Here is a 20273-nt window from a genome sequence, read left to right as displayed (position 1 = left end):
CATAAAGTGTTTTATAGATCACTAGCTGGCCACACACACAATTTATTAGTAAATTCAGTCTACTATGAATCTATTTTAATACTATTTCCCAATATTTGGAGGGTTTTGCTTGTTGTTTTAAGACAGAATCTCTGTGTAGGCCAGACTGGTCTCAGATGCATAGCATTCCCCTTGCCTCAATCTTTCAAGTATCAGTCTTCCAAGATTGGCCCATGCCTGGTGAAGTATATTTTAACATCAGATTGTGTGTCCTGGGAGTTGAGAAGGTATCTCAAGTCAGTAGAGAACATGACACAGAAACATTATGGGGCTCTTCTGGAAAACGGTGAAGTTGGTTGTCTTCTCTACACTCAGTCTATGATGGTAGACTCCCTTTTCTCAGCAGGGTTCTAAAAGTCTCCCCTGATCTGGGTGATTCCAGATTTGCTAAGGAAATTTCTCTAGCAAGTATCTAGGAATTCCTAGAAACGCCCACCCTGCTAACGATCTTAGTCCAGCAGTGACCTTCAATTGTATTTAGTGATTTGCCCCGCCCTCCCATAGGATAATTAGGTACTGTACTTTTCTTCTTGTGATAGGACCAAAGTATCTCTGACCACCTGACCCCAGCTAATCAAACAAATCTCTCCCTCTGCCCCGGGTGTATATTGCCCTTGATTTCACATGAATAAAGGTTCACGCTTTCTTACTTCAAGACTATCTGAGACTCATCATTTATCCTCTGCCTGGTTTCATCTCAACAGGGCTGCCCTCCCTCCCATCCGCTGGGCCTGGGCCTTGCTGGGCCTGTGTCTTGGCTGCAAGCCAACCAGGCAGGCGTGGACTTCTGCCCGCACCTCTGCTGTGCTCAACACAGCAACTGGACCAAGAGCTGCATGGCAATTCCTAATATTAATGTAAGGGGCTGGGCACATGCATGGAAGAGTGGCCTGTGCTTATAATCCCAGTACCAGGGAGGCGGAGACAGATAGATAGATACTTGGGGCTCATTGGCCTGTCAGCCTAACCATTGAGCATTAGGTCCTGGTGAGAGACCATGTCGTCTCAAAAAACAAGGTATCGCTCCTGAGGAATGACATATGAGGCTGCCCTGTAGCGTCTACGTGCGTGTACATACACACAGACACAAACACCAGTGTTTTCTCACTGATGGTTTAGAGAGCGTAGTGAGTTCAGCAAAACTTACAGCTAGGGGCTGGAGAGATGGCTTAGCGGTAAAGAGCACCTGCTGTTCTTGCAGAAGAGCCAGCTTTGGTTCCTAACCCCTACATAGTAATTCTAGTTCCAGGAGTGCCCACTTCTGACCTTTGTGGCCATTAGGTATGCACATACAGCACATACTCACAAGTAAACACTCATACACGGGGAATAAAAATAAATCTTAAAAAAACTTAGAAACAAAATCATGCCATAGCTGTTATATTTTCATACTTTATAAACTTTGGTGATGTCCTCTATATGAGTCACGTACATAATTTAAAATGTTACAGTGTCACAATAAAGTAAAAAGAAACAAGTAGAATTAAATACCAGCGGTGTATTTAATTAGTATTCTGTAAATATTGTCGTGTATCTGCAGGGCTCAGTGGTACACGCCTGTCATCCCAGAACTCAGGGATGCAGAGGCAGGTGGATCTCTGAGTTCTAGGCCAGCCTTGTCTACAGAAGAAGTCCGCTACAGCCAAGGCTACACAGAGAAATTCTGTCTCAAAAAAAGAAAAAAAAAAAAACTCTCCCTCCCCCCTCTTCTCTATATATTTATTTATATCCATATGTTATCAATATAAAAATGATTCAAGTTTCCTTTGAAATCCAGAGTGCAGCTACATATACAGTACCAGTGTTCAGTAGTTGCATGGAGTTAGTGGCTTTAGTGACTTAGTGACTTATTTAATTTTTCTAGTAATTTTACGGTCCTGGGGGTTTGCCATTCACCAATTAGAAATTGGCAACATAGCATGCTGTTCATCTGTTAAAATATGGAAATGGCCTGTTTTGACCACAGGTCTTTAAAATAAATGTTGAACATTTCAAGATTTATGAGTGTTTACAGATAATTAGTTTTAGGCTGGGCATGTGACTGACACCTGCAGTCCTAGCACTTGGGAGGCTGAAGCAGGAAGCATGCTATGAAGTTGAATAAATATCTGAATGACTGTGTAGCCCATGCTACATAGTTCAGGCCAGCTTTGTCTCAAAACTTTAGTTTCAATTCAGTCTAATTTAATGAATTCAGCATGAACTTTCTGTATACTCTAAGATGCAAAATGACGTTCTGTTAATTAGACCTAAGATATGCAGGCATTATAAGTAAGGCCATTCACAGTTTTAAGCAGTCAAGTTAAAGAAAGCTAAACAGCTCTTCATTGCAAAGGGACCAGGAAAATGAATTGTTAGGCTTCAGCAAGACTTAATGTCTTGGAATGAAAGTCAACACTTCTGATTTTAAGTAATCTCATTTACCTCCATTATTGCAGCTCAAATACCAACTTCCTGTTCTATGAAACAAAATTAGTTTACCTAAAATCTACTGTACCCAGATTTAAAAAAAAAAAGAGGCAATATTTATTCTCAAAGTTCCTTCTAATCACTGTTAACACTTTCCTTTGGACATTCCTCTGAGAACCCTTCACATACCCAACAAGTGCAGCTTGATTCCACCCCTCCTAAAGAATGCTTTTTTGGAAGCTTGGACTTAAAAAGCACTTACACAAAACTATTACTGCCTGGTTATTTCCTGTTACATGGACCACTGTGAACCCCATGAATATTCATTCAACAACTTTTTTTTTTTTCACCTCTACTATTAGGTCAAGCATGTTTCTGGGTACTAATGATGATATATAGTAATGAAAAACGCAAGGACCAAGCTCTCATGGACCTTACATTATTTTTAAAAAAATAACTGTTCTTTTTATACATTGGTGTTTTCCCTGCATGTATGTCAGTGTGAGGGTGTCAGATCATGAAGTTACATACAGCTGTGAACTGCCATGTGGAGGCTGGGAATTGAACCCTGGTCCTCTGGAAGAGCAGCTAGTCTTTTTAGCTGCTGACCCATCTCCTCAGCCCCCAGCACTTAACGCTCCAACAAATGGAGATAACAATAAAAGCAAGAAGCATCAGAATGTGGTAGATAAGCATCCTTAAAACAGCAATGGTAATAGACTGGGATGCCTGTGCTGGTTTGGACAGGATGTGAAGAGGGTAAAGTTAGCTCAGAGCGAGCGTCATGAAAGCAAACTATCATTACAGAGGCTGGTACATAAATAAAGACGGGATCCAGGTAGATCCAGACAGCAGCAACCCCTTGTGGTCTACTATCCACATGCAGTCTGAACTGTTACCATGTATCAAATGGAGCATTGATGAGGTGTACAGTCACTTAGCCCTCACACCACTACCCATTCTGTCTTCCTCCCGGGCATGGGATCTATTTGGTGAAGCCCTAGACTGAAGTTCCAGAGTTCCTGCATCTACCTTGCCATATTCCAATTGATCGCCAAGTCATAAATATCCCTGAGATGGATGTCTGCAATCTGAACCTCTTTCCTCAGCAATACTGCCTCAGCACCTCTTAGAACAGAAATTGCCTCCGACCTGATGGCCTTTCTGCCAGTCTCTGTTCTCCACCCTGCTCTCTGAGTTCTTTGTAAAATGGAAATTAGGTCTTAGCCTCAGGTGATCAAACTTAGTAACTGAGCTGGACACCTACGCAAAAGAATGTGCTAGGGGAAGAAAGCATAAATGAATCACTTCCTCAGAGGATTGGAGCAGCATCGAGAGCCAGTAAAATGGCTCCCTGGGTGAAGGCGCTTGCCATGCAAATCTGGCGAATCCGATCCCTAGAACCCATGTGTAGGTGAAAGGAAAAAAAACTCCACAAAGTTACCCTCTGACTCTCATGTGTGTGGCATGGAAGCACACAACCTCCCATTGAGTGTGTGTGTGTGTACCACACTGTATATTTTTTAAAAAAAGAAACAGTTGGGACATAGAGCCCTAATCATATAGTCCTTTAAGTCTCCAATAATTTCCTACTGTCCCTAGGAAACACCAAACTGTACTTAAAATGTACTTTCTGCTTCTACCCCACATACACAGTGGGCTTCACCCCCATAACCTCTTAGCTTCATCCCATTCTGCCTGTTCCTAGTTCTGGAGTCAGATTGCTGGCTTTGACTTCCAAGCTCCTCCTAACTAGTTGTATCACGTTAAACACTCCCCACCCCAATACACATAAACCTTGTTTCACGGTACTGTGAGGATTGACAGCCACAGTATCATAAATAAAGCCTTTAGCATAGTGCCCTCGCCTGTGGTGTAGGTGGTAGTCCTGCAACTTTATAGACAAAAGAAAAAATAATGGTTTAGGTAACATAATCATGAAACTATCGACTGTATTGCAGCTCCCTTGGTTGACTTGAAGGTAATAGGGAGCATCCACTCTTTGTTCGCAAATATGATGAATGTCTGGCACCTAGTGTTTCAGAAATGCTTCGTTAGATCAGACGGCCAAAGATCTGCAAAAACGCATCCTATTTTGCTGAATCTGGAAGATGAGGAGGAAAGAATAGCGTAAGCAAGGGTAAGATATTTTACAAGTTGTTAAGAGGGGACCTGTGGTGGTGATAAGAGAAAGATCTGGTCCTGTTGACTGAGATGTCAGAGGTCAAGTGTTTCAGCCTGCTACAGTATCTTTACTATATCTCTTCAAACAAGAGCCCAGTCCAATAAATCAAGTGACTGCTACCGCAATCACAGCTGTTGGGACAAACTTGACGCCATGATGAGACTGGACCATCTCCGAAGTCTGACGCAGTTTGGAGAGTTGGTAGGGGATGCAGGGAAGCGACCTCCAGGCCCGGAGGACACAGGGCGACCGCCCTTCAGCTTCCACGACTGTCACAAGTGCCAAACCCACCGTCGCCCCAGGCGTAGGGGACGCTTTGGCAACAAGTGGGCACGCGAAGGCGGAGGAAAAGTTCAGTGAGCCGGAAACACCGACAACTGCTTCCGGGTCAGGGGGCAGGAGCCACCATGGAAGCGCACTCCGCCGCGGGGCCACCTAAGCTGGCGGGCGTCTGAGGCGACAGAGGCGCTGCGCGGCCGGCACTGCCCGCCGCGGAGACGCAGGCGGGTCCCGCGGAGCTGCGGCCTCCGCCATGTCGGTGCTGGGCGAGTACGAGCGACACTGCGATTCCATCAACTCGGACTTTGGAAGCGAGTCCGGGGGTGGCGGGGACTCGGGCCCGGGCCCCAGCGCTAGCCCGGGGCCGCGAGCCGGCGGCGCGGCGGAACAGGAGGAGCTGCACTACATCCCCATCCGCGTCCTGGGCCGCGGTGCCTTTGGGGAGGCCACGCTGTACCGCCGCACCGAGGTAGCGGCCCTCGGCTCCGGCCACTGCTGGGCCTCCCCGCGCCCTCCTTCCCGGCCCCGCTTTCCAGCCCGGCTGGCCCCGGGTTCTCTGTGTTGAGGCGTCCGCTGGGCTTACTGGGTCTCACTCAGGGGCCCCACCGCGCTTTTTCGTTACCTGCTCTAGAAAATTGGTTTGATCACCCTGTCATTGTGGGTGAAACTGAGCGAGTCGCTGAGCGCCCTTTTGAAGCTTAGTTTTCCTGTTTGTAATTGGACTTAACGATGACTGCTCTCCCCCACTACCCCCGTCTTTCCTTTTCAGAGGTTATTTTGAGATCCAAACGAAAGTGTTCTGCACATTGTGAACAGTCTATCAAAGCCTTCTTCCTTTCATATAGCTGTTCAAGCTCGGGATGGGGAGTCGGTGTATGCTTCCAAATATTCACACGGACACCAACTCTGTTAGTTTTGTCGTTATTATTATTATTATTATTATAAATGAGCACTCAGTTGGAGGATTTTCTTGGTGGTCACCGGGAAAATCATCGTGTTTTGTTCTGTTTTTCCTCCTTGCTTTTCCTTCAGTGTTTGTGTGTTTGTGTTCTTTGAGAGCACAGGAAGGCAAAGTCATTTTCTCCACCTTTTTGCATAGGTTCACACCCTCTGGAGAGACCCCGGATCCCTGACTCCCCAGTTAAGAATGTGTACTGATTTAAAACCCTGTGGTGATGATTCTGCTCCCTAAAACTACCCATAAGTTGGCTTTAGTCACTATAGCCTTAAAGCTCTAGCTTTAGGGTAAACATTTAATGAGAACTCACCGAGGTTGCAGGAGGTGATTCATCCACCTGCAATTCTAGTGTCTGCTCCCAGCCAGCATTTTTGTTGTGCCGGGGACGAAACAGGCTTTGCCAAGACTGGGAAGGCATTCTACCACTGAGGCCACACCTCCAACCCCTAGCATATGTCTAAGACTGAAAGATGGAAGAAAAGTGGTTGCACGAAAATATCTTTGTATTCTTTTCTGCTCCAGTACCCCATTAGGGAAGAGAGTTATAATATCACCTGTTAGTAGTCTGTGTTTTTATTTGCATCACTGTTACTTTCTAGCCTTTAACTCGGTATATTTAAAATGGCTTACTCAAGGTTTAGCTGAACACTCCAGTCTTCATAGCTCTGGCTTTTATTATCACGTTGGACTTGATTACTAGCTTTGGGTTCATTTTTCTCACACTCCTCAGAACTGTATGGCATTATCTGTGTCACCCAGGATTTACTAGATCTGAATTTACAAAGCTTCTTAGAAGCAGCCCTTTCCCCTAGGTTACAGTCCACGGGAAGACCAGTCAGCCCTGTTAGTCACAGGGTTTCAGGCATGAATATTAAAGGTGAAAAAAAGAACAGAGACTCCCAGTGTACAGGTACCGAAATAAGACAGTAACTCATATTTACATGTATGGGAAAAGATTTAAAGTTTTCCGAAAGGAAGTTTGAAAGGCCTTGCTGAGGTAGTCTAAAGGGATGTTAGTATAGGTGCTGGTAGGCTAGGAAGCAGTATCGAAAGAATTTGAAGTATCCCAAATTGTGGTAAAGGTTAGGGCAGTGTGCATGGAAGTGACTGCAGGTTATGAGGATTTTTTTAAAAAGGGTGGGGAAGGAGCAGAGTGTCAGAGTAAATGAAAATCATGAAGTTTAGGTTTTCTGGGAAATCAGGCAAGCTTAATTCTTCCACTTCATAAGGCCCTGTTCTCAGCTGTAGATGGGGCTGTGCACTTGTCCCCACCCCCACCCCCAAATTCTAGTTCTACCACAGGCATGGGGACCAGCAGCATTCCTCAAGAGAATCCCTGGGATCTGGTCTCCTCTCATCCTTCTCCCTGTTTTCTGCAACTGATACTGTGCAAATTAAGGGTAGCAACAAAGTAATGTTTCAGCCTTTCTTCGTTGATTGTGTGGAGGTCAGTGGACAACATGCAGGGTCACTTCCACCCTGCAGGCTCTAGGGCTCAAATTCAAGTTATCAGCTTTGACAGTAAGCACCTTTACCCACTGAGCAATCTTACCAGCCCTCAAAGTGACTTAAAAAAAGAATTTAGGTTTTTGTTTTTTTAATTCACTGTGTATATGTGGATATATGCAAGTGAGTGGAGGGCCCCTCACAGGTCAGGGACATTGGATCCCACCCAGGTCCTTCCAGAGCTAAAGTTACAGACATTTGTGATCTGCCCAAGGTGGAAGCTGGTAATTAAACTCTGGTCCTCTGCAAAAGCAATACACTCTTTTAAACGTTGAACCATCTCTCCAGGCCGGGAAATCCCACCTTAAACTAGGCTTAATTCCCCCTGGTTCTTCAGTAAATTATAATAACTGTGCAGAACTTTTAAAGCCTGTTAAAAGGAAAAAGTAAAGAGTCATTCTCTGCCCTTCTAGGAGGCTTTCTTCTTAGACTCACAGGTTGGGTATGGATCGGTGCACTGCCAGGCAAGAAGAAAACAATCCTCCTGCTGCTGTGTTGTAGGATGACTCACTGGTGGTGTGGAAGGAAGTTGATCTGACCAGACTTTCTGAGAAGGAACGTCGTGATGCCTTGAATGAGATTGTCATTCTGGCGCTGCTGCAGCATGACAACATCATTGCCTACTACAATCACTTCATGGACAACACCACCCTGCTGATTGAGCTGGAATATTGTAATGGTAAGGTAGAATTCAGGGGTACTTCCTCTGAGAGACATTCACATGTCCGTATCGTGAGGGAGAAGAGGGAAGAGACCTAGAATAAGACTTTAAGTGGATTTATGGGGTTTAAGAGAAATGACTGAGGTCTTGGAGATTTGTAAGATGATGTTGAGAGGATGGGTAGGGAGTTTCCTTCCATTATCACATTCTTTCTTGTAGATATAGTTCCAGCTATCTCCAAGTTACTATTGACTATTGTGGGGGTAGGTTCTGTCTGGTTTTTTGTTATTGTTTGGTTTTGTGAGTCTCATTGTATCTCCAATTCCCCAAATTGGCCTTCAGCTGATAAAGTCCTGCTTCTGCCTCCCCAGTGCTGAGACTACAGGAGGGGCCTGGAGAGATGGCTCAGAAGTTAAGAGCATTGGCTGCTCTTCCAAAGGTCCTGAGTTCATTTCCCAGCAACCATCTATAATGACATATGGTGTCCTCTTCTGGCCTGCATGTATACATGCAGGCAAAACACTGTATGTATAATTAATAAAATCTTAGAGAGAGAGAGAGAGAGACTGCAGGTAGAAGCCACATTCCTGCCTCTTCAAATTTTTTTTTTCAGTTGAATTTTGTATAGATTTTTCAGGGTTTTTCCATATGTGATGACATTAGTTCACCATTTTAGACAGCACAGTATCAAACAGCGTAATGTTTAATGAAATCTTATATGGAATATTTATTTATATTAACTTCAGCTAATGCTATTCTACTGTCTACTAATAAATGGTCTAAAGATCATAAGTGAATGAGAATGATAGTATGATATGGTTTTATTTTTCTGTTTTCTAATTTCTTGAACAAATTTTCTTAATAGACAGTTCTGCCTAGTTGTTTAAAAACAAAATTCTGACCTCACATCCTAAGTTCCATTGCTCTGTAACCTTGGGCAAAAAACAACCATGTGCCTCAGTTTCCTCATCTTAAATCAGTTTGTTGATTCTAAGGATTTATTAAGTGAATTCTTTATATGAAGCAAGTGTTTGTTACAGGACTTATCTTCTATTAGTGTTATTACACATGAGAATCCTCAGAATCCTTTTCTGAGCTGCACATCAAGGTGGCACTGGCATATTCATCTGCACTGTTGTCTTGGGATTATTTCTGGTTCCAAACAACCCTAAATATACAAGTAATTTTTGAAATAGCACAATCCTTACATAATTCACTTCCTTTTTGGTTAAGAGGAACTAGAACAAACGATACTTTTTTTTTTTTTCACTCTGCGTTACTGAATTGCAGGGGAGGAGAACTGTAAAAATGTAATCATAAACTGGAGCTGTGGGTAGGAGGTAAGATAAAATTTACACTTATTCTACAGGAAGAAATGAGTAAGAGTAACAATAACTTCAAACAGTCTAGGAGTAGACCCTAGATTTTGGGAAACCTTTACAAAGAAAAAGTTGTTTATGAACACTGTATTTTTAAACCAGTACATCATAGGTATAATCCACAGTTTCTAGTAGCCAAATTGACAAAATTGCTACAAAAATATTGCAGATTCTTTAAAAGAGAGTCTAGACAAGAAAATGCTCTGACTTTGAAGCTGTTTCCCTAGAGGCATATGAGTGGTCTTTACTCTCAGTGTTTTTTAAAGCGGAGAGTTCCCAATTTTGAGCCTTTTGTATTGGGGGAAGAGACATTTGACAAATATTTCTGACAGGGAGATGAGAAGAATTTTGCACCTCTGTAAAAACCCAAGAGGGAAGAAATAATTTCCTTTGGGAAGGAAGTAGAACCCTTCATTTCCTGATGTCACCTGTTAAAACCCTTATTAATACAGGCTACAAGCTTTTCTCTCCATTGAACAACTCAACCTGTTTTTTGCTTAATTGCAGGAGGGAACCTGTATGACAAAATCCTTCGTCAGAAGGACAAGTTGTTCGAGGAAGAGGTAATTCATATGTGTGGAAGGAAGCTAGAATTATGTTTAATTCTTGCATTCTGGTTCTGTATTTACTCTTCCAACAATGAAGAGTGTTTTTTTCCTTTTGTTCAGACTCCTTCCAGGCTCTGAGTGATATTCATGAGAAAGGAAACCTCTAACCAGGAAGCTGTCTATAGCTGCTTCCTAACCGTTTTACCTCCACACCATGATTCACTATGGGCTTTCTTTCCTGGTTCTATTACTGCATACTGGTATGCCCAGTTTTCTGTACCTTTGCATTCTTCCTGGGGTTCTTTCCACAAGTCTGCTTTACCATCCTGTATGTAATGATCTTGGAACTATCTTAGATGACCTGCGTTTTCTTTTTACCCTTACTACTTTTCTTTGCCTACTCAACCTACAAGCAAGGGCTATCAAGTCATGTTGAGTTGTAACCTCTGGTTGCAGCGTCTATGGTGTGTGTGTGTGTGTGTGTGTGTGTGTTTAAATAGAGTTGTTGTTTCTAATCCAAGTGTAACGTGTTACATCTGCAGATGGTGGTGTGGTACCTTTTCCAGATTGTTTCAGCTGTGAGCTGTATCCACAGAGCTGGGATCCTGCACAGGTAATGACTGAAAAGAAACCCCACTGCCAGTCCTGCCTCTGCCCTACCTCTCATTACCCTATTTGTGTCATGTCAAGGTTTTTTCGTTGATGATTAGGGGAAAGGAGTGAGGAAAGGATATAATCTCTTATCTCTGACATTAAACCATGTTTGTAATGTAGGAAGAACCTCCTCAGTAGCTAAGTAACTAAGTACTTAGTTCTTTTAGATGGACCTTAGAGTTGAGTTCATTGATTCATCAGTAAAGCCCAGAAAGGGTTGTAAAGGGAATTCACAGAAAATGTATTTGAGAAAGAGTAGTTGGCAATTGTTAATACTGTAATTTTATTTTTATTTAAATTAAAACCTGTTCATTGTATGTGATTTTTGCCAAGTCTTTATTTGATTAAAAAAAAAAAAAGTTGGGGCAGAAAAAGTTACCATTCATTTCTTGTAAACCATGCTAAGAACATTTCCACCTTATACTTTTCCTAAGCAAGTGACTATTGCTAGCAACTGATAATAATCTACCAGAGTTTCTTTTAGTAATTTGTCCATTTAGTTATACTGTATTTCTTTTTTTTTTTTTTCCTTTGAAACCAGAGCATTTATTTTCTGACTGACTAAAATCCTCAAGATGAACTGGGTGCTGCAACAGCTGCCCTCTTTGGTTTAGGTGTCGTTCCTACATGGAATCCATGCCTGAATCCGCCATAGATAGTTTTTAGGTGCCTCGTCCGACCAGTAGCATTTCGTCTCTTAGCCTCGGTGCTCCAGTTATACTTCCTCTTGCACTTGGCAGGGTAGCCACATTTGCCGCAGGTCGACCTCTGAAGGTGGTAGGTCTGAGAGCCTCAGCGGTGGCACAGCGTGTGCATCTTACTGCAGCACTTTCCAAAGGATGACGTTCCTTTCGTCATCTTGCTTCTGCCGCCGAGGCCAAAGAGACTGGAAGAGCTAGGCTGCATTTCTTTAAAGCCACTCAATGCCTGCATTGCATGGTTGTCACTTTCTTTTTAAAAGTAAAGAAATGTACTGTTCTGGTTTGCTCACGTTTTGTAATAAAAGAAGACAGAGTGTGAGCCAGACAGAGAGGGTGTTATCTGTGATCAGTTCATCTTTAGAAAAGTGGCCAGCAGCTTTATTTAGATAATTAAAACAGCCCTGTGTGTTGTTTCTGAGCCATGCAGTCTCTTATGCCTTAACAAATTATTTGAATCTTTGACACCAACTATGTGTCAAGGTATATAATTTAAGGCCTAACTGGTACCTGAAAAGTCAGTGACTCGCATACGACTGTGGCTGTCAGGAGCACTGTTCTGTCATCTTACTCTTCACCCAGTGACATCACTGATTTGGGAGATACTCCTTTGCTGAGAAGCCCTAGAAAGTGAAGATAGTTCTTTGCCTTTCCTTCCAAAGCCCCTTCTCCAGCAATAAATTGGTGGTGAGCACTGTGTGGGGCATTTACAACCTTGTAACAGAAACCAAGTGGTACTAACACTCATTTTTATTTGTACAGATCCCAGGAAAAGGGAGGTGAGGAGGTTAGGTCATTGTTACAGGGGCTTAATATATTACATCTTCTTTTTCAGAGATATAAAGACATTAAATATTTTTCTGACCAAGGCAAATCTGATAAAGCTTGGAGACTATGGCCTAGCAAAGAAACTGAATTCTGAATACTCCATGGCTGAGACGGTGAGTATAGCCACAGTAAAAGTTAATAAATGTCAACTTTTTTTGAAGTGTTTGGGAATTTGTTTTTATATGTGTCTGCATGAGTTTCTCTGCATCACATGAGTGCAGGTGCCCACAGAGACTAGGAGAGGATAGTGGAGTCACAGGAGTTGGGAGCCACCTACTGTGGATGCTGGGAGCCACACCCAGGTCCTCTGCAAGGGCTATAAGTACTTTTCACCCACAGAGCCATCTCTGCAGCCTTAGTATGTGTCATGTTCCATATTTTAACTTTCCTATGAGTACATGTACATTGATGCACTTGAAGCTTAGAGGAAGACTGTGAGAGTCATTTTATTCCTCTACCACGTGGATCCTGGGGATCAAACTCAGGTTGTCAGTCTTGGCAGCAAGCACCATTACCAGCAGAGCCATCCTACTTGATTTTAAAAAGATCATTAGTTAGCCAGGTGCAAGGGTGCACACCTGTAATCCCGGCACTCGGAGATGGAGGCAGGTGGATCTCTGAGTCTGAGGCCAGCCTGGTCTACAAAAGTGAGTCCAGAACAGCCAAGGCTATACAGAGAAACCCTATCTAAAAAAAAAAAAAATCATTAGTTAAAAAGCAGGTCTAAGCTGGCTGTTAGGACAGTGATCTTATTCTTTAGCATTAAGACACAAGTATTACTTGTCTGGTTTCACAGTGCTCTGCCCCTAAAAGAATTTGGAAATGTAAATTCATAGAATTAACTTTGTCCTGATGTTTTCTGATATCAAGACATGCCTGCAAATAATTTAGACAGCCAAGGTTGAGAGCCTCTGTTTCAGGGACTCAGTGTTTGTATTGTGGTGGCCAATTGAACATTTTTTTTTAAATTTATTTATTATGTATGCAGTGTTCTGCCTGCATGTACACACGCACACCAGAAGAGGGCACCAGATCCCATTATAGATGGTTGTGAGTCATCTATATTGAACTCAGGACCTCTGGAAGAACAGCCAGTGCTTTTAACCTCTGAGCCATCTCTCCAGTCCCTAATTGAACTTCTAAAGAAGTAATTCTTTTGTTACGGATTTTTTTTTTCAATATCAATCTGAAAAAAAAAATTGACTTATTTTTGGTTAGTTAAATGCAGTAAGAAAATGATGCAAAAATGTATAAGTGCCATGTAAGCCTTTTAACATTTTTGCTTTGCTAACTAAAGATGTCCGCTTTCTTGGGAGTTCTGTAGTTAATGTACACATTTTTATTTTTAGACCTTTGTGTTCTTTTTTGAGCTAGTGACTCCCTGGTAAGCCTCAGTGATAGGATGACAGGTGTGTGCCACTATGTCTAACTTTCAGGGTAATTCTTTTAGATTTTTTTTTTTTAAATGGGACCTCAAACCCTCTATGTAACCTCACTGATCTTCTGCTTCTAACTCACAGGTGCTGGTGTTACAGGCATGTACCACTGTGCCCAGCTCTGAGCCCATTTTGGTTTTTTGGATTTTGTTCATGTATTTTGCCAGTAGAAGGTGTCACTTTAGGTGTCAGATCCTCTGGGACTGAAGTTCCAAACAGTTTGTGTCATGTGGGTGCTGAGACTTGAACTCACGTCCTCTGTAAGAGCAGTCGGTGTTCTTAACCACTGAGCCATCTCTCCAGGCCCATTTTAATATATTGTTTTCACAAATGTCAATTTAGGCCATTTAATTCTTTGATTCAGTTGCCATTTCTCACTGCCTATACATAGCTTTTTCCCATGGGTAAACTTTTTTCTTTTAAAGATTTATTGGTGTGTGTGTGTGTGTGTGTGTGTGTGTGTGTGTGTGTAGCACTTGCATATGTGTGCCCGTGGAGGCCAGAAGTGGGCATTGGATCTCTGAGAAGTGAGGCGCAGACATTTGTGGATCAAGTGACTTAATCCACAAAAATCCCTTACAGGTGTGGCCTGCTGCTTGCAGTTTAGTTGATCGCAGATGTGGTCAAGTTATTCAGCAAGAGGAGACATCACAGGCTCTTACCTGCTTGAAGTTTGGAGTAGACCTTGAAAGTGTAAAGTCTGAGTCAGGCTTTAGGTTTCCAGTTTATCCAAAGTGCTTTACCAAAAGTTGCCCTTTAGGAAGTGGCCCAGGAGATCTGCTGTGAATACTGTTTCTCGGCTATGCTGGCCTGGCCCTCTACCCACTGAGCGGAACCCCCAGCACCACTGTATTTCTTCCTGGGGTGGCATCATCTCACAAAACCCTTTTTGCATGCTGACGAATGTTCTGTGGGTATTATCTCTAATGCCTTTAACTCTTAATTTAGCTGTTGAAATGATTAGTTACCCGAGAAAATAAGTTAATTCTGTATTTTTTGTTGTTTTTGTTGTTTAGCTTGTGGGCACTCCATATTACATGTCTCCAGAGCTCTGCCAAGGAGTAAAGTACAATTTCAAGTCTGATATCTGGGCAGTTGGCTGTGTCATTTTTGAACTGCTTACTCTAAAGAGGACATTTGATGCTACAGTAAGTTGGTGTATTATCCCCAAATTGTGTTTGCAGTGTAGTACGTGATGAAGTGAACCAACTTCATTTATTCCTGAACTTCTCATTTCCTGAAAAGAAATCATCTGCAGTGAAAATAAATAAGTAAACTGTAATTAGACTCTGGCTTATAATATGTTATTAAAATGCCGTAGACCAAGTTTATCTGCAGCTTGAGTTCCCTTGTTGAAATGAGCATAATGAAGCAGTTGGAGCGCTTGCTGTATTTTAATCTGTTGACTATAATTTTGTCTCTAAAGCAAAGGTTCTCAACCTATGGGCCAAGACCCTTTTGAGGGTCTAATGACCCTTTCATGAGGTCAAATAGCAGATATTCTGCATGTCAGATATTTATATTACATTTCATAACAGCAGCAAAATCACAGTTATGAAGCAGCAATGAAAATAACTATGGTTGGAGTCACCACCACCACCTGAGGAACTGTATTAAAGGGTTGCAGCACTAGAAAGGGTGAGAACCACTGAGCTAGAGTCACCTGTGTGATGCTACAGTTTGGAAAAGCTGTTTCATTTCTTATACTTTAGCTACATCAGCTTTGTTTTGTTTCTTTAAGCTAAGGCATATTATGTATAACAACCCATCAAATAATTTTGAAACATCACACACTCCCTAAGTAAAGGTCATCTTTGTTTTTATGGATAGCAAGTCTTTTTAAATCTTTTTCTTTTTCCTTTTTAAAAAAGTTTCTCAACCTTTAATTTGCATTCAGACTCTCTGGGACATCTTGTTAAAATGCAGATTCTGTTTGAGCAAGTTGGGTGGGATGGGCTGTGTTCTGTATTTCTAACAAGCTCCCAGATGTTTCTGTTGGCTGTGCTCCATGGGCCACACTTCGGAGTAGCTGCAGTGGATTGACATCCAGTCTGCTACAACCAGGTGTGAGAATGTAGACAAACCATTTCTGTGACCCTGTCTCATCACTATACCATGAAAATGATGCCTATCTCCCTGTGAAGATTTTTTGATACAATGTAAGGTAATGCAGACTCACTGCTTTGTTACAAGACTTAGTTGGTCTACCCTCTAATTCTCCTAAACAGAAGTAGAAGTAGAAGAAACAGAGTAGAAGAAAGACAACTAGTGGAAGGGTGATATTATATCGTATTCCAAGGAACATAGTCCTAGTTTTGATCTCTGTCTTTGGGTTCCCTTCATTCCATCTGAGAGCAGCAATGCATCACCCCTTCTTTCTGATGTACACTAATAGTTCTAAGATGAAATCAGCTAACATAGAACTGTTGCTACTTCTCTGAATAGTTCCAGATACCTCTGGGCCCCTGCTTGGTAGAGATAATACTATCTTCTTCTCTTTTTGTTTAACTTGTCAATTATCTTATTCATATGGGTATTTGCCTGCGTCTGTGTACCACATGAGTGCCTGGTCTCTACAGAGGTAAGAAGAGCGTGTTGGATCCTCTGCAATAGGAACAGCATATAGTTGTGCTCGGGATTGAACCTGGGTCCTCCAGAAGAGCACCCAGTGCTCTTAACTACTGAGCCATCCCCTCAAGTGACAATAACACTGTCTTTCTGTAACCAGGAACAATGTAGTTTTCCTTTTATTCTAGAACCCGCTCAACCTTTGTGTGAAGATTGTGCAGGGAATCCGGGCCATGGAAGTTGACTCTAGTCAGTATTCTTTGGAACTGATCCAGTTGGTGCATGCATGCCTTGACCAGGTAGGCCTGAACTCTTCATCTGTTACATTTAGCCTTAGTGTCTGGGGTATGACTTAGATATGAAACTTAGAAAACCATGTCTACCTCCCCAAACTGATCTCAGGATAAGCATCGGTAATTCATGGTATCTGTGTTCTTTAGCAAAGTTTTACTTTATTCTATTTTTTAATTGCTTTATTTATTTTTATTTTATGTGCATTGATGATTTGCCTGTGTGTATGTCTGTATAAGGGTGTCAGATTTCCTGGAATTGAAGTTACAGACAGTTGTGAGCTGCCATGTGGATGCTAAATATTGAACCCAGGTCCTGTGGAAGAGCAGCCAGTGCTCTTAACTGCTGAGTGGTCTTTCCGGCTTTTTTTTTTTTTTTCTATTTTGAAAATATATAATTGTAAGATGGTTTTAACATCTAAATTGTGTTCCATTTTTTTATGGTCAAGTTTTTTTGTTTTGTTTTGTTTTTTGTTTTTTCCTGTCCTCCTTTTTTTTTTTTTTTTAGACAGGGTTCCTCACTACACAGCTCAGGCTTGGCCTTGAACTTGCTATGATCCTCCAGTCTCAGCCTCCTGAGTGCTATGACTAGAATATATAGTTTATTAAAGTTTGTTTACTGTGTATTCAATTCTACCGTTACTGATGGTATGGACAGAAAGCCACTAGCAATCAGAATCACCTAGTTGGGGAGTTTTTTCAGGAAAATGAAGATTGATTGTCCCTACCCCAGACAGTAGAGTCTGTGAATAAAGCCCCAGAGGACTCAGTGCCTGTGTGTTGGGCTTTGAGAGTTGCTGCCTTAACTGAACAGAGGAGAAGGGCACGTTATACAACTCCTCATTCGTGTGCAGTGTTTGTCATAGTGCCGACAGACATGAAATGTGATGGAAGAAAGAAAAATGGAAGGAAAAGTCTCATTATGTAGCCTTTATTGGCCATGAATTTGCTATATGGATCAGGCTAGCCTTGAATCATAGAGATTTACCTGCGTCTGCCTCCTGAGTGCTGGGATTAAAAGTGTGTTCCACCATAACTGGCAAGAAATTAAAATTTCTTACGGAAGGCTTTTTTTTCTTTTTGAGAATTTTATACATGGGCACTACATTACTCTTGCCTCTCTCTTTCCCCCTCTAGCCCCTCCCATATTCTTTCCCCCAAATAGTTGATTTCTTCTTTATTATTGTTACATGTATACACACATGTGAATATAGTCATACATGTCCATGTACACGCATATGTCACCTGTGGAGCCCAGGCTCTAGAAGAAAAGGAAGACCACATTGTTCCTGGGTACATAAAGGTAGCCCTATTGGGGCTTAAGGGGTGGTTTAGCAGGTAAGAGCACCGGGTGCATTTCCAGAGGACCCAGGTTCAATCCCAGCATCCACATGGTGGCTCACAACTCTGTGTTACTCCCATTCCAGAGGATCCAGCACTCTTCTCTTGTATATGTGTGTGCCTAGAGCTGACCATGTGGGTTTGGTCATTTGTGGAAGAAACTGATTTTTTCTCATTCAGCAGCCATTGACTATAGCTCTTCATCTAGTGCTGGGACCATACGTAATTTCTGCTGTCCTCATTGGCAGGTCAACTGCAGGTATCATTATGCTGGTCTTATTCAGCAACCATATTATTGAGATTTTGTGGGTGCATTTTCCCTGTCATGTTTAGGGGACAGGATATATCAACAGACAATCTGGGCCTCTCATTCTTGGAAATTATAATTAAAAAATGAAAGTCTTATTTTTAATTTTTTTATTTATTTTATTTATTTTTAGCTAACTTACTTACAGAAGGCTGTAAATAAGTTAGCTAAAAATAAATAAAAATAAATAAAAAAAAATCCCTCGGTTTTCATATTGCTCATTCACTTTAGAGAAAACTAATCTTTTTTACTGTTTAGGATCCAGAGCAGAGACCCACTGCGGATGAACTTCTGGATCTCCCGCTTCTCAGGAAACGCAGGAGGTAATCCACAAAGGAATCACTTCACCCAGAGACAGTGGAGAGTGCGCAAGGAAGGGCACTGCCTCCTTCCTGCGCCCTGCTCTCCTTGTTTCAGGGTGCCTCCTCGCCTTTATCTCTTCAACCACTTTATTCTAGATTTGTTCTAGTAGGACCCAAGAGCTCTCTGCTTTCAGTTCTACAGTTTTTAGTTCTTAGTGTTGGGTGTTTTGTTTTGTTTTGAGACAAGACCTTGCTCTGTAACCCAGGCTGGCATCAAACTTGCTATCCTCCTTCCTCAGCTTCCCAAGCACTGAGATTATTGGCATACATCAGCCTATTTTTTATTTTTTTGAGGAACCTCCATTTTCCGTGACATACTAATTTATCTTACCCCTCCTGTCGCTCCACATCCTTGCCAGTACTTGTTACTTGTTAGCCTTTTTGATGGTAGCCTTCTGTTTGGGACAAGTAGCTCTCCCCTGGTTTGTGTGCTCTCCCTCATGGTGATGATCTTGGGCATTTGTTATAGACTTGCCGATTTTTGTGTGTTTGAGGAGTGTCTGTTCAAATCACCATTTTAAAAATGAGATTAGATTTATTTTCTTTTAGTAGAGTGGTCACATCCTTCATGTATTTGGAAAATTACCTCAGATGAAGTTTACAAATATTTTCTCCTAGTCTGTAAGCTGTTCCCTCACTATTCAGTCTCCTCTGCTATACAGAAGCTTTTTAATTTGATGTAGCCCATATTTTAATTTTTGCTCTTATTACCTATTCTTTGTTCTGACATGGCTAGTTCATGTTCTGAAGCTTTTTTTCCTGTATTTTCTAATAATTGTTCTATAGTTCATTGAAATTTTTGCTCCATAACTAATTTTTCCTCATTTCTAGTTGTTTTGTTTAATTTTTTGATTACTTTATTTTATATGTGTGTTTTACTTGTATGTATGCATCACATACATACCTGGTGCCAAAGAGATCAGAAGAGGGCAACAGATGTCCTCTGACTGGAGTTCCAGATGGTTGTGAGCCGCCGAATGGATACAGGAACCAAAGCCCTGGTGCTCGTAAGAGCAGCCAGTGTTCTTAACTACTGAGCCTTCCCTCCCGTCCATTTTGTTTTATTAATTTTTGGAATATCATTTGTTTATTTCATATCATTTGTTTATTCTTGGACAATGCCATCCATGTATGTAGTATATCTTAATCATATCCACCCTGTCACCTCCCTTTCACATCCTCGGAAGCCCCCGCATCCCCTCTCACCTTCATGTCATCCCACCTTTTGTGGGATGTTACCTGATCCTGTTGATTTGATCTTGTGTAGGTAACCACAACTGCAGTGAGTTCATGAGTGCAACAGCCATGTCAGGCCCAGAAGAGCATTTCATAGCACTCTTCCCCATCATCCAGCTCTTACATTCTCTCCAGCCCCCCTTCTCCGGTGTTCCCTGAGCCTTACTATTTTATAACCAGTGTTTCGATATGTAGAATTATGCGTTATGCCCAGATACAGCCTGTGAGCTTCTGTTTATGTTCTGTGCATATTCAGACACTATTACCATTTGGGACTCATTAAACATATATTTAATTTTTTATCTAGCTTATTTCTCAATAGTATCTAACTGAAAATTTTCTCTAACTGGCCTTAATCTCTAACTGAAATTTTTAAGTTATTTTTTTTTAAGATTTATTTATTATGTATACAGTGTTCTGCCTGCATGTGTGCCTTCAGGCCAGCAGAGGGCACCAGATCTCACTATAAATAGTCATGAGCCTCCATGTGGTTGCTGGGAATTGAACTCAGGACCTCTGGAAGAGCAGCCAGCTCTTAGTCTCTGAGCCATCTCTCCAGCCCCTTCAATTAATTTTTAATTGATTATTT

The 20273-nt window shown here is 41.9% G+C and overlaps 1 protein-coding gene and 1 pseudogene across 1 annotated transcript in view; one reads left to right on the top strand and one right to left on the bottom strand.

The window, feature by feature from the left end:
* Nucleotides 1–5002: 5002 nt before the first annotated feature.
* The window catches only part of Nek9 (NIMA related kinase 9), a 40461-nt gene continuing 25190 nt past the window's right edge, over nt 5003–20273 (top strand). Inside the window, exons 1-8 of the mRNA XM_021634129.2 lie at nt 5003–5381; nt 7878–8055; nt 9924–9979; nt 10507–10577; nt 12152–12257; nt 14597–14728; nt 16337–16447; nt 18345–18409. Coding sequence (XP_021489804.1) covers nt 5166–5381; nt 7878–8055; nt 9924–9979; nt 10507–10577; nt 12152–12257; nt 14597–14728; nt 16337–16447; nt 18345–18409 — 935 coding nt within the window. The 5' untranslated portion in view covers nt 5003–5165. The remainder of the gene's footprint in view (nt 5382–7877; nt 8056–9923; nt 9980–10506; nt 10578–12151; nt 12258–14596; nt 14729–16336; nt 16448–18344; nt 18410–20273) is intronic.
* On the bottom strand, nt 11189–11476 carry LOC110546931 (large ribosomal subunit protein eL37-like; annotated as a pseudogene).

Source organism: Meriones unguiculatus, chromosome 7 (genome assembly GCF_030254825.1).
Source record: "Meriones unguiculatus strain TT.TT164.6M chromosome 7, Bangor_MerUng_6.1, whole genome shotgun sequence".
Lineage (NCBI taxonomy): Eukaryota > Metazoa > Chordata > Mammalia > Rodentia > Muridae > Meriones > Meriones unguiculatus.
This window is presented reverse-complemented; position numbering and strand designations above follow the sequence as displayed.